The 15,264-nt window shown below is 47.9% G+C and overlaps 1 protein-coding gene across 1 annotated transcript in view; it reads left to right on the top strand.

Moving 5' to 3' along the window:
* The window catches only part of LOC119390224 (lysyl oxidase homolog 3), a 79,783-nt gene that overhangs the window by 18,009 nt on the left and 46,510 nt on the right, over window positions 1–15,264 (top strand). Inside the window, exon 4 of the mRNA XM_037657794.2 lies at window positions 5,243–5,425. Within this exon, the coding sequence (XP_037513722.1) occupies window positions 5,243–5,425 (183 nt within the window). The remainder of the gene's footprint in view (window positions 1–5,242; window positions 5,426–15,264) is intronic.

The raw sequence follows: 15,264 nt of genomic DNA, 5'->3' as shown, positions 1-15,264 counted from the left end.
CGGGTCGTCGAACTAGCCGCAGGCAGAAGGGACTAGAGCCAGATTACGGGCTCCTTCCCGGAAACACAAGGCAATCCAAGACCGTGACCTCGACCGCAGGGACGATGACAACTCCTGTGCCGCTTACATCGATCATGCTCCGGCAGCCCAGAGAGCCGCCAACATTCGGCGGATCATTAGTCGAAGACCCCGAAAGTTGGCTGGAGGCCTACGACCGGGTCACTGTTTTCAACTACTGGAGCAATGACGACAAGCCTTGGAAGACGCCGCTAGAACGTGGTTCGAGAACGAAGAGTCAACCCTGACAACGTGGGACATTTTCCGCTCCAGGTTCTTGGCCACCTTCACGGGCGTCGTCCGCAAGGAGAGGGCCGATGCTGCCCTCGAAACCCGTGTCCAACTGCCAAATGAGCACGTGGCTCTTTTCACTGAAGAAATGACCACTGTTCCGACACGCAGACCCCGAAATGTCCGAAGACAAGAAAGTTCATTTCCTCATGCGAAGAGTAAAGCAGGAGCACTTCGCGGGACTGATGCGGAACCCATTGAGCTGTGTCGAGAAATTCGTCTCTGAAGCGAACGCGATTGAAAAGACGTTGGAGATGCGCACCCGACAATTCAATCGCCGCTCTCGCCAGGTTACGCAAACGTTTACTCACTCTGCTCGGACGATATGCGCGAGACTATAAGGGCTACAGTGCAGAAGAGCTGCGAAAAATGTTCTCGTCGACCGTGCTTCAAGTGGCCTCGATCGAAAATATTGTTCGAGAAGAAATCCAGCAGTCGCTGAGCATCCCTGAACCGCCACAGCTTCATCTACATGCCATGAGCTACGCTGCTGCCGCCCTACGCAACGCTTCCCCTCCGGCGCCCACGTCATGACGCCCCACAGCCGCCGTTCCGCCGCCAGACACCGCCACCGCCCTCAACACCTACGTCATACAACGCGCCGGTCGACCAGCGCTACACCCCGAGGAAGACCGGCGTTTGGTGCGCCCTCGACCACCGCCCACTCGACTGCCATTGCCGAGAAGCTGGCTACACCTACCACCTCTGCCAGTATACCGACAGATGGGAGTGCGAGGGTTCGCCATCGAGGCGCCGCGTCCATAGCGGGGTGAACGACCACGCGACATCACCGACTACCTCGCAGGAGCGCAGTGCACAACCCGACACCTTTCCCGATCGCCGTCGTCAGGCCGCTACATTTCACTGCAGCGCCGCCAATACACTGGTCCTACTCGGGGCCGATCCGCGAGCCTTTATCCGGAAAACTAAGGACAGCAACCGATGGAGGTGCGGTTGCTATACGACGAAATACTACGGCGACGTTTCGGGAATCACCAGATACCTGCTTACCGCCTACCAGAGAACGCCTTCGTGAGCGCACTTCTCCGCCACAAGACGTGACGACTCGCCAGAACAGCATCGGAGCAAGTCGACGCAGCCGTGATCCGACGCCGCGACCAAACCGTAATGCAAGACGATGAGCCACCGACATCGACGTTCTTATCGATGGCTACAATGTCACCGCTTCGGTCGACACCTGAGCCGACTACGCCTTTCTCAGTGGCCCGTTTGCCGCCAAGCTGACGAAAGTAAAGAGCGCTTGGAATGGACCCGAAATCCGGACAGCTGGAGGCCACGTAATAACTCCGAATGGAGCCGACTGGAGCCATGATTGACGGCCAGACTTACGCAGTGAGCTTTGTGGTCCTGCAGCATTATTCGAGGAACGTCATTACAGGCATGGATTTTCTGAAACAGCACGGCGCAGTCAGTGACTTAAGATTCCAGTCAGTAACGTTTTCTGCGGACAATGCCATCCCGCCGGATTGAAAAATGAGTCACCATGCTTTAAATGTGGTAGAAGAGCAGGTCACCGATCCGCCTTTCACCAGCGTCATCATTTTCGTCGGCGCCAAAGAACCCACAGACTTAGAAGGTTTCGTCGGGGGCGACCAGCACCTGCTTCTGAAGCGTCAGATTTGCGTCGCAAGAGGCACTGCCGAGCTACATGATGGCAAAGCTAAAGTTATGCTGACAAACTTCAGCCACGAATACAGACACCTCAACATTGGTACTACGGTCGCCTACATGTATGAATTCGTGGACGTCAGCAATGCTTTCGCCCTCATCCACACTACCGAACCTGCTTCGACGAATCGAGGTCCCCAAGCAGATTTCGATGTCAATCCGAGCCTCCGAAGCACAAAGCACAAGCAAAGCCAGCTCGAAGCCTTGCTCCTAAAATCCAAGGAGTGCTTCTCATCGTCGTCAAGAATCCGACAGACCGCAGTCGCAAAACATCATATCATAACAGAAGAAAGTGCCCGACCAATCCGTCAGAGCCCGTATTGAGTTTCGGCGCGAGAACGCGAAGCCGTAAAGAAACAAGTCGAAGAAATGCTCCTCGACGACATAATCCAGCCTTTCAAGAGTCCGTGGGCGTCTCCCGTGGTGTTGGTGAAGAAGGACGGAACCCTACGTTTCTAGGTTGACCATCGTCGCCTGAACAAAATCACGAAAAAGGACGTGTATCCTCTCCGACGGATAGATGACGCCTTGGATCGACTCCACAACGCGAAGTACTTTTCGTCGAAGGACCTCGAGACAGGCTACTGGTAAATCGAATTCTACGAGAGAGACCGAGGAAAGACTGCTTTTAAAACACCAGACGTCTTGTTCGAGTTCATGTGCATGCCCTTTCGTCTACGGCACCAGCGACTTTCCAACGCGTTATGGACTCGGAGCCGTCCTTGTGCAGATGGCCGACGGACTGCAAAGGGTTATCAGCTACTATGCTAGCCGGTCGCTATCCAAGTCAGAAGTCAACTATTCCACAAAAGAAAACGAGTGGCTTGCCATCATCTGGGATACGTGAAAGTTTCGCCCCTACCTCTTCGGCAGGCCCTTCAAAGTTGTGAGCGACCACCACGCCTTGTAGTGGCTAGCTAACTTGAAGGACCCTTCAGGTCTTTTAGCAAGATGGAGTCTGAGACTTCAAGAATTCGACATTACCGTCGTTTAGAAGTATGGAAAAAAGCACTCTGACGCCGACTGCCTGTCTCGCGCACCCGCCGGCGCAGGACAACCAGGATGATGACTGCTTCTTGGGAACTATAAGCACCGAAGACTTCGCTGAACGACAGCGAGCCGACCCAGAAATCAGTGGCCTTTTTGGAATACCTCGAGAACAGGACCGCCGTGGTTCCGAAGGCATTCAAGCGAGGACTGGCATCGTTTTTCTCGCGCAACGGCATCCTCATGAACTTCTCGCCACTTGAAACCAAATATTTTCTCGTGGTGCCTTCAGCATTGCGACCAGAAGTCATCCAGGCTCTACACAACGACCGAACGGCTGGATAATTTCGGTATTTCCCACACGCTCGCAAGAATTCAGGAAAAGTACTATTGGCCACGCCTTGCCGCCGACGTCGCTCACTACGTAAGGGCATGCCGACACTCAGCATCGAAAGAAGCCGCCGACAAGACCAGCAGGCTTTCTTGAGCAGTTAGAACCACCTCAACGACCATTTCAGCAAACTCGAATGTACCTACTGGGGTCGTTCATAACGTCGACTTGAGGAAGGAAATGGATCATTGTAGCTACCGAGCACCTCACCCTCTACACCGAAACAAAGGGCCTGCCCAAAGGCAGTGCCTTCGAGGTAGCCAAGTTCTTCGTTGAGAACATCGTCCTTCGTCATGGTGCCCCAGAGGTTTTCATCATCGACAGAGGTAAGGTACGGCCTTTACTGCTCACCTAACTTAGGCGATCTTGGGATACAATCAGACAAGCCACCGTCGGACCACCGCCGGACCACCGCCTACCACCCACAGACCAATGGCCTCACCGAGCGTCTAAATAATAATTTTGGTGAATTGAGCCTCTTGGTTGATCATCTTAAAAACTTCGCAGCGCTGGAAAAACAGGCACAAAGGAAACGACACCAGCCAACATACGAGCGCTCGTTTAAGAAGTCTAAATAAGACCATCGCCGATATGCTGGCGATGTGGACGATAAAAATTTGTTGGAAAAGACCTTGTAAATCTAGTGCATGGCAGTACTTCGTTTGAACAGCTTGCTAAGTTTAACAAAATATAGCGCGTTGTCACAAAAAATGAAAATGTGCCTTCCTCCGACGGGAGTGATCGCAGCTTAAGGAACAGCAAAAAGAGTGAGTGAGGCTTAAAGTCCCTTGATATATAGAAAGTAGCGACACTCTCCTCCATATCCTCTCCCAAGTGTTCAACCCTCCTCTCCCAAGTGTCCAAACCGTATCTATCTCCTCTCCCAAACGACCACCGTGCGGGCTCCGGCCCTATAACCCGGCTCGCGCCACTTTCCTATCAAGAATGCTATGTCACGCAAATAACGCGCGCGTTTCCCAGGCGACGGCCCGTGAAGCGGGGAGGTGGAGGCGGGAGAGGAGGGTGCTCGGCGTGGCGGCTCGGTTAAAAGAAAGACGGTACTTTCCCAAAAATATCCAGGGACTTTAGTGAGGCTTGCCTGATAGCTCCCTCTCCTCGAAGGAGGATTCTGGGCCGTGGCGCTGTTGTAGTTTTTAGTCGACGCTCGCGCGGTAACCTTCAAATCACGCTCGACTGTACGGTGACGTCGAACACAATACGTGGGATGCAATCCTTCCGCAGGTGACCCTCGCATGACCCTCGCATGATATAAAAGTGCAGCGACTAACCACCAATCCTCCTTTCCTTGAGTGTCAGAAAATTGTCGATCCTGGCCAGCTTCGAGGGTTTTAGTGAACTTGATAAAAAAGCTTCAAGGTATTATGCGACGCTTGTGCAGTGTTCCTAACATTCGAGTGCTCCAATGTGGGTGGCTATCCGGATAATTCCCCTGACAACTATATCTATTTCCTTATATTTCAGTACTTTTGCCTTACCGAATTAGCGGTTGTGCTGCCTTCGTTTTCTGCACTACGATGAACTACCAACACGCCCAAACCTTATCCCTCTTGTGTCATAGGGGCAGCCCTAAACCCGCCGAAATAATCCTGGTGAAAGAACAGAAAGTACAGTTCAGTAACCAAAACGGCGTCCGGCATTCTGCGTAAAATTATAAGCTAACAGCTCTTCGTTTCAGCCGTTCATATATGCTGCGGTGCGATCGGTGACCACGGGTCATAGATGTCACTCTTCCACTCATTCGCCCCTTTTTTTTCGCGGGGGGTGTGTTGTCTGTGTGTAAGCGTGGTCACTTCCTGTGTCGCACAGAGTCGCAGCCGGGGCAGCGTCAAGTTGCGGCTAGTCGGCGGCAGGATCCGCAACGAGGGCCGCGTCGAAGTTTACATTCCCAAGCGTGGGTGGGGCACCCTGTGCGGGGACGGCTGGGGCCTCCTCGAAGCGGCTACGGTCTGCCGACAGCTGGGTCTAGGCTATGCCGACGCAGCAGTACAGGTAAGCCCGACAACCCTTTAACGTATATACTTATAGGAACGTTAATGCGTACTAATTCAAACGTCTCTGTAGAGCGTTGACTAAGCGCCCGCTACGTCCGCAGTTACATCGGCTCGCAGTGTATTATATCCGTTTTGGATATTGTCTAGAAAACGCATTTTTTTAAAGACAGTTTTGTTCTACTATGTATATTTCAATACGTTCGTTCGATTCCAAACCAATTTCGACGTTTTAAAAACGTCACAGAAAATCCGTATTATATCCGTTTTTGATAACGTCTAGAAAACGTATTTTTTCAGACCATTTTGGTCTAGAACGTATATTTCAAGACGTTTGTTCGATTCTAAACCGATTTCGACGTTTTAAAAACGTCACAGAAAATCCATACTATATCCGTTTTTGATAACGTCTAGAAAACGCATTTTTAAAGACCATTCTGGTCTAGAACGTATATTTCAAGACGTTTGTTCGATTGTAAACCAATTTCGATGTTTTAAAAACATCTTGTTTGTGACGTCTAGAAGACGCACTTTATAAGACGTTTTCTCGCCCAGCAGCGGACAGCGCGCCACTTGGCCCATGCATGCATGGGCATGCATGAACCACCGCGAATTGAAATTTGAACTCGAGCCTGCGCACGCCATCTCTCATTGCGATAAATAAAGTAGCGCGCAAAATTATAAAGACGTATGGTGTCTACATTGCATCAGCAATAATGAAGACTTCAAAGTTCGTTAACCAGTAAACTTTACGTCATTTGCTGTAATTTACTCGCAGCGATAACCGTCTAACTTCCTCACGAAGGCCTTAGCGCTGACTGTATCCATCCGCACGGCTGTTGCTTCTGGAATGTCAGTTAAGCTCGCCGATTTCACATAGGCGGTCGAGCTCACCGGTCATGCACTCTTTTGCTATATTTCGTGCTTGTGTCGTGATTCATGGAGGCTATAAACGCAGCTGTGAAGAAACTATACTTCGCTGCGTGTTAAAGTTGTGAACCCGAATGCAAGTATATCTCTGTGGAGCGACTGTTACGCTGACTGACGGTTAGAGTCTCTGCGGAAAAATTCATTCATCAGCGTGCGCGCGGGACGCTCTCGCAACTTCGTTTCTTTTACGTTCGAGGGACGGGCGCGGTTACTTTGATGTGCGATTAGCTTTCTGTGGATTTGCGGATGCTGTAAACCACGGGCTTCTGTCATTTTTGAAGGTAAGTTCACTTTTATTGCATTTGCGCCCAGTATTTGAGAATTATGACAAATGAAAAAGCGTGTTCCATTGCATCACGGGCTGCATGTGCGACATGTTTCAGCAGTACGTGACTGCGGAATGTATTCAGCCTGCATAATAAAGCTGTCGAAACGTAAATGCAGGCCATGGTGTCCGTTCATGTTCGAACTAACATGAGCGAAAACCGTATTAAATGCGAAGCATTCCTTAGCGAATTTCTGCGACTTTGAGCGTATCTGTCTATCGATCTAGCCGCCTACGACTTTGTGTTCTCCTGGCCGTTTCGTTGATGGGATGTATGCCAAAATTGGTACGACACAACATGACCGTATTGCGAACATAAATGACAGGTCGTAACATGAAAATCGTGACATGCATGTCATGCACAGCATGATTTACATGCCACGGTCTTGGGGCTCTTGCGGCCGTCTCGTTAATTTGATATATACAAAAATTTGTATGGCGTGACAAGAGTGTATGACAAACATAATGACACGTCCTAAAGTGCAAATCATGAAACGCATGTCATGTGCAGCATGATTTACATTACATGGTCCCGGGCCGCTCGCAGCCGTTTAAATGAATGGATACATACCAAAACTGGTAAGACGAGACATTTCTATGTGAAAAACATAACTGACACATGGTAACATGAAAATCATGACATGCATGTCATGTACGACATGATTTACATGCCACGCTCATGGTGCCCTCGCGGCCATTTGGCTCGCTTGATAATACACCAAAATTGGTATTGTGCGCCGATACTGTGTGATGAACGTAAATCAGTGGTGGTGACGGGAAAATCATAACATGCAAGTCATGTGCGACATGATTTACATGCCATGCTCATGGTGCACTCGCGGTAACTTCGCTTGCTTGATATTCACCAAAATTGGTATTGCGCGACGAGACTGTATGATGAACGTAAATCAGAGGTGGTAACGTGAAAATCATTACATGCAAGTCATGTACGACATGATTTACATGCCACGCTCATGGTGCCCTCGCGGCCACTTCGCTCGCTTGATATTCACCAAAATTGGTACTGCATGACGATACTGTGTGATGAACGTAAATCAGTGGTGGTAGCGGTAAAATCATGACATGCAAGTCATGTTCGACATGATTGACGTGCCACGCCCATGGTGCCCTCGCGGCCATTTGGCTCGCTTGATATACACTAAAATTGGTATTGCGCGACGATACTGTGTCATGTTTATATTTGTTAACCTAATTTCAGTACAATGACTGTTTTTTTCTTGGCCGCTTGATGAGGTTGTTTTAAGATATACATTAGCTCAAGCTACGTGTGCCGCGTAAGGAGCAGTTTTAGAATAGGGTACGTAACGATAGTGTTCGTTGGGCGCATATGCTATTTCCGCCACTTAACGTGTGAGCACGCAAGAGGATGGCGTAGGATGCATGCGCAGTAGCCAGTTTCACAATGGGATACGCAAAAATAGCGGTTTTTGCTTACTTAGCGCATAACACAGGCGCAGTGGCGATGAACGCTAACGCAAAGCTTTGCGCACCCAATTTTAAAACTGCATTGTTGGAAGTTACGGCATGTGTCATCTGTTTTATTGTGTCATGAAGTTTGTGGATGAGAGAATCTTTTCAGCGACAGCGTACTGGTTGATGGTTTCTTCCACAGAACTGTATGCATGTAACGAGAGGCTGGGCACGCTTTTCTTTCAGTAGCGAATTTCTGAGGGCATGAGAGTCAAAGAGGGGAGGAGTTCGGCATTTTTTTTGAGTGCTGTGATTTCTCAGTGCTGCCTTGACTATCTTGATGCGCTTTCGGACTTGTGATTTATGTTTCCCCTACTCTGTTAACCTCCTCCTTTCTCGGTAAAGCCGGCAGCTCTTAGCAGAACCAAAAGGTTCTCTTGCGCGTCTCTTGTGCCTGGTTAAATATAGCAGGTTCGCTCTCTGTCGCCGTACGGTGTTATCGAGTTTTCAGCTTTTCACACCGTCCTATTCTAGGTGTAATAGCAAATAATGAAATGATCTTTTCTCCTATTTATTGCAGGTGGTACTTGACCTAGATGTTTAGAAACATAGGCTACACCAACTAAATTATTACTTTCTTCTTTTTGATGGGCTGACTGACAGGTTTTAGTATGAGAAAAGATGGATGTCAAGAGATTGACATTTTCTCTTTTGCTTGGGAACTTAAACAAAACAAAAGGTCACAGTTTGTAAAGCTGTTACCTTTTTGGAGCGTCTGTGTTTGCCGGCATCTTCAACAAACCGCACTAGGGTTATTGTGCTAAATTATGTTTGACTTGGAACGCTGCCCCATGCTGCTAATGGCACAACAATGTTTGTGTGTATGCCATTTGTAGTGTTCTTAGCAGACTTCCGGAAGTGCCTAGTGATTTCCATCAAGTACCTGTCATGAAGCCATGTGTTCAGACGGACTTGCCACACATTGTGATATTTTGACACTGAGCAATGTGATGTTCGAAGTGCAATACACTGACCTGCTTCTGACAATCCTGAGTTTATAGGTGTGTGCTTATTAAGTAAAAAATGGGGAAGAGTCGGAATTTCTTTAGCTGATGTGTCTTATCATTATATTTGTTCTTTTAGCATGACATTTTTTAATACTGGGCATCATAAAAGAAAGTTGTTTTTTTTTTACCAGGCCAGTATTTTCATATTCCTAAGTTTTATTTATTCATTTTAGTAAGTGGCCCATTCAATGTAATCCTTGTGGTCGTTTCCATTAGTTTCTATTCATACATTTTGTTTTCGCGCTACAGTTGGTTTAGTTGTACTTTTTGTTACATGTTGCTGTAATTTACAGTGTTCATATTTTGTGCTAGCCATGGCACATTTAAGGTTAACTGTGTGCTCTCTAGGGATGTCAGACCATAATTCCTGTGATAAGTGTTGTACGCTGCATTTCGAAGCCTGAAACCATTACTTCTTTAGTGGGCGCAGTTTGAAACATGGATGTTGCATCCACACATATTTTCATCTAACGTCTAAAATGGCGCCTTTTGTTCCGAACGTCTAGCCTTACTTCTGTAATGATGCCAGAGGTCTTTGGCAACATTTCTTTCAGTGGAAAATGTTCCAACAGAGGCATGTTGTAAGAAAGTTCACAAAAGTGTCATTTTGTGAGGAATACGCTTCAGAAACAATGATTTTGCAAGCAATTTACGTTTTTTTATTACGCATTCTTGGCTGGGTGGGCCAAATATTAGTTTGCAATTTTGTTTTGTTATTAGTGATTTCAACACATTGGAGTCGATTACCACTATAGCTGTCCTTTTAAGTAGCGCTACTGAACGATTGTTTTGAAACGAAGGTAGTCACACATCAGATGCTTGATGCATGCCTCCTTTCCTGCTTAGAATGCTATGTTGGAGCGAGATGGCGAGTTGGGCCTGTTGGTTTACGTTCATGTTTGGAAAATTAGGTTGAAGCACACTGAAAAAAAAAAAAAAAACGTGGACAGTAGAAGTGGACAAAAGTAAGCGCTGTCCAGTCACTTCTACTGTCCACGTCTTTCTGTTGTGTTGCTCTGTTGGCTGTGGCTAGGTGTAGCGTCTAACTCATTCACCTATCGGATTGGTAGGGCAGATTCATCAACGTGCGATAACTGCAACTGTGTAGAGACTATCGATCATCATTTGTGCCGCTGTACGCTATTTCAAACACATCGCCGGACTCTCCAGTGTGCCAGTGTGCCTTCAGGAGACTTGACGGTCGACCTTTTACTGAAGGAAAGATCTTGAGAGTCTGTCTTCATAGCACATCAGCCCAGAAAACCACACGAGCCCTCCTACAGTACTTCAAGGCAACAAAATTGAATGACCGCCTGTGATACGCTCCTCTGTGTGTGTGTGTGTTGTGAAATGTGTCTCTTTCTCTCTATTTTTGCTCCCTCATTCTCCTCCCATGAGTAGAGTAGAAAACTGGACCCTAGTCAACCTCCCTGCCTACCCTCTATTCCTTCTCCCTTTCGCTCCTTCCTACAAGAAAAAAGTTCAGCGGAAGGTGAAGCGTTGAGGAAACGTTTCATCTTTGACGCTTGTCTTCGTCAGGGCCCGGACGGAAACTAGTCCCCTTGTCGCGTCGTTGGCTTCAGCATCATCCCCTTTTCGACAGTAGAGAATTTCTATTCACTTCATCCTTGCGATTCATTCAGTAAAGCTAATTGTGACGACGCTTACATATTGCAGAATGGCTGTGCCAGATCCTAAATTTTGTCATATTGCATTGTTAGTTGTTCGACAACAATTTTTAATCGTGCAACAAAAAGTGTTCTTGAAGGTTGGTTACTATATAGCTGCATTTTAGTTACCGCGATATTTGGCCTTATGCCGCTTCTGAATAATGTTATCGAGTCGCATGCTATATCTCATTTCGTGGTTTTTACGTTTCTATGCTGTACAGGAATCATTGCTGTTTTACTTAATAATTTATGACATGACCACTTTTCTCTGTGAATCTACTGAGCTCTCACTCTATAATATTAATTGCAGAATAAAGTCACCGTAATTACTATAACAGAGAGGGCTTCCTAAAAACGTGCACTATTATAATTGCATGCACAAAAACAAAACAGCTAAAAGAAAAGAGATCCTGCATGACGTCTTAGAAACGTTTAGAAAACGCCTTTTCAAAGACAATGCAATGGGATATTTTAATCCGTTTTATAAAATGGGATTTTTTGTGACGTTTTTAAAACATTTTCTAGATCGTCTTAAAAAGGTTTTCTAGATGGTCTTAAAAACGGATTATAGCCGGACATCACACGAGATATACGACGCTTTCTAGACCTTTAGCTTCTATTCCGTGACGTTTTCTAAACGTTTTTATCGTCTCGGATAAACGTTTATAAAACGTCAATTATCAGTTTTGTGCTACCTGGGAGCTACATTTTGTTCTTGAATTTTAGAATACTGCTGGAGTGAAGCAACGTAAATAAACTTTCAAGTTTTTGTTACAATAATGACTGATTTGTTTCGTGTGCCGCCCCGAGTGCACAGTTAGCCGAGGCAGGCATACGGTGACATCACTCTCACCCCGCCGTAGAAAATGGGAACGCTATACCCTGCTTCAGCGGTTTGCCGTCACAAGGTTGAATAAACGAGTATAGTTAATACCGTCTACCTAATCCTAGTCTTCAAAGTTCACATTTGCATGAACACATCCTGTATAAAAATGTGTTTAGACAGTCTATAGACTGTCTGAACCCATTTTTATACAGTCTATAGACAGTCTATAGACAGTCTAATTACATTTTTGTAAGGGATCGCTGCCCCTTCTATTTTGGCCATCCATTTCTGCTCTTGTGGCGCCGTTTACAAAATAGCGTCTTTTTTCTTAACCTTACTACTTCTTGCTGTGTTTTCTGCAACGCACAAGAGTGTGACCCTACCTTATAGACTAAACATGAATTTCGCATTAAATGCATTCTTAGACAAAAAATATGGCAGATCCCACGCACTGTGGGAATCGATGTAATGCGAAGCAGCCGGCAAAGAGCTGCTACATGGCCTTGTTCGTTTTTGAGGAAAATGAAGTCATTCATGCCATGGCATCTAGTTCACTATATATCGTATGTTTGCCATGTATGCATGCATGTCCAACCCGGTATATACGATGCTAATGAAACGTGTATTCTGGAATATACGATGCATGACCTGTAATTTTTGTTAGTCACGCACTCGTGTCATGCCATACCAATTTTGGTATATATCCAGTTAACAAAACGGCCGGAAGCGCACTATCAGCGTGACATGTAAATCATGTCGTACATGACGTGCGTGTCATGGTTTTCATCTTGCCACCTCTTATTTACGTTCGTCATACAGCCGCATCGAGCAGTACCAGTCTTGGTGTATATTGTCACGTGGTCGTGACGTCGACGAAGGCAGCAGTCAGCACGTTCGAGATGAAACTCTTTATTAGGCCGAACTTGTGGCCGGGAAAATGAAACTCCAGCTACAGCAATAAACTGATAGCGGCGAACAGAGCGTCGACCGTCGATCAACTGACAAGTGGTCAAGCGCGTCGGCTTTTATACAGGCGCTATCGAACTTTCCAGCGATATCGCTGGTGGCGGCGGCGTTATCTCTAGACAAAGCTGGAACATTCGCGTGCGGCGCGCAATCCTAACAAAACGATCTACTACAATCCGGAAGCTTCTCGAACCCTGCTTCGCGGACAGCGTCGAGCGTTGATAACCGTCCTTGCTGGTCAAAGCCTAATACATCAAAATAAAACAAGAAGTGGGCGTGGCAATATCAAGTGAGCGAAACAGCAGCGAATGGACAATGAGCGTGGCATGTAAATCATGCGGTAAATTATATGCATATCACGATTTTCAGGTGACCACCGCTAATTTACGTTCACCATACAGTATCGTCGCACAATACAAATTTTTGATGTATATCAAGCGAGCCAAATTGTCGCGAGGGCACCACGAGCGTGGCATGTAAATCATGCCGTACAAGACTTGCATGTCATGATTTTCCCGTTATTACAACTGATTTAAGTTCATGACACAGTATCGTCGCGCAATACCAATTTTAGTGTATATCAAGAGAGCCAAATGGCCGCGAGGGCACCATGGGCGGCACGTCAATCATGTCGTACATGACTTGCATGTCATAATTTTACCGTTACCACCACTGATTTACGTTCATCACACAGTATCGTCGCGCAATACCAATTTTGGTGCATATCAAGCGAGCGAAGTGGCCGCGAGGGCACCATGAGCGTGGTATGTAAATCATGTCGTACATGACTTGCATGTCATGATTTTCACGTTACCACCTCTGATTTACGCATCATACAGTCTCGTCACGCAGTACCAATTTTAGATGCGAAGTATCTCTTGCTCGGGGTTATGTTACGCGGCGTGGTAATCCGCACGCGGCGTAGTAGTCTGCACTCACACTACGCATGCGCAACTCTCCTCCTTCCCTCTGTCCAATATCCGCGTTACTCTCTCCACTTCTCTACCAGCACCTGCTTGCGCTTTTCCTGCGTTTTCGCTTCTGCTCTCACTTCGCATACGCCACTCTCCTCCTCTAGTCTCCTCTCCAAGTGGTAGAGCGCTGCGTCAGGGTGTTGGCTGTGCGCGTTCAGTCCAGCGCTTGCCTCGGCTGGCTCCTCTGTAATGCGGGCTCGACACGCCGAAATTTTCTCTTGCGCAGCGCTGCGATGAGGGCCAGCGCATGCGCGCCCCTCCCATTTCTCTCCTCTCCTACGCTGCCTCTCTCACGCGTGCCTGTCGACCGCGTTCCCCGCACGCCCTGTGAGAATTAACGGCCAGGCTAGAGGGAAGACAAGACGCGCGTAGTGTTCCTCTTCGCGTTCCACGACGCGAGGTCGGTAGCATGCCCAGTGAGCGCCAACAGAACGCGATCGTGCAAGTGCTCCGGCTTCGCATCGCCTCATGGTCCCCTTTAGCGGGAGAGGGTGTAATTTTTTTTATGTATATCGCGCGAGCCAAATGGCCGCGAGGGCACCACGAGCGTGGCATGTAAATCATGTCGTACATGGCTTGCATGTCATGATTTCCCGGTTATCACCACTGGTTTACGTTCATCACAGAGTACCGTCGCGCAATACCAATTTTCATGTATATCAAGTAAGCCAAATGGCCGCGAGGGCACCATGAGCGTGGTATGTAAATCATGTCGTACATGACTTGCATGTCATGATTTTCACGTTACCACCTCTGATTTACGCATCATACAGTCTCGTCACGCAGTACCAATTTTAGATGCGAAGTATCTCTTGCTCGGGGTTATGTTACGCGGCGTGGTAATCCGCACGCGGCGTAGTAGTCTGCACTCACACTACGCATGCGCAACTCTCCTCCTTCCCTCTGTCCAATATCCGCGTTACTCTCTCCACTTCTCTACCAGCACCTGCTTGCGCTTTTCCTGCGTTTTCGCTTCTGCTCTCACTTCGCATACGCCACTCTCCTCCTCTAGTCTCCTCTCCAAGTGGTAGAGCGCTGCGTCAGGGTGTTGGCTGTGCGCGTTCAGTCCAGCGCTTGCCTCGGCTGGCTCCTCTGTAATGCGGGCTCGACACGCCGAAATTTTCTCTTGCGCAGCGCTGCGATGAGGGCCAGCGCATGCGCGCCCCTCCCATTTCCCTCCTCTCCTACGCTGCCTCTCTCACGCGTGCCTGTCGACCGCGTTCCCCGCACGCCCTGTGAGAATTAACGGCCAGGCTAGAGGGAAGACAAGACGCGCGTAGTGTTCCTCTTCGCGTTCCACGACGCGAGGTCGGTAGCATGCCCAGTGAGCGCCAACAGAACGCGATCGTGCAAGTGCTCCGGCTTCGCATCGCCTCATGGTCCCCTTTAGCGGGAGAGGGTGTAATTTTTTTTATGTATATCGCGCGAGCCAAATGGCCGCGAGGGCACCACGAGCGTGGCATGTAAATCATGTCGTACATGGCTTGCATGTCATGATTTCCCGGTTATCACCACTGGTTTACGTTCATCACAGAGTACCGTCGCGCAATACCAATTTTCATGTATATCAAGTAAGCCAAATGGCCGCGAGGGCACCATGAGCATGGCATGTAAATCATGTCGTACATGACTCGCATGTCATGATTTTCCC

Source organism: Rhipicephalus sanguineus, chromosome 1, assembly GCF_013339695.2.
Source record: "Rhipicephalus sanguineus isolate Rsan-2018 chromosome 1, BIME_Rsan_1.4, whole genome shotgun sequence".
Taxonomy (NCBI): Eukaryota; Metazoa; Arthropoda; class Arachnida; order Ixodida; family Ixodidae; genus Rhipicephalus; species Rhipicephalus sanguineus.
The sequence above is the reverse complement of the archived record's forward strand: the minus strand, read 5'-3'. Positions and strand labels throughout refer to the sequence as shown.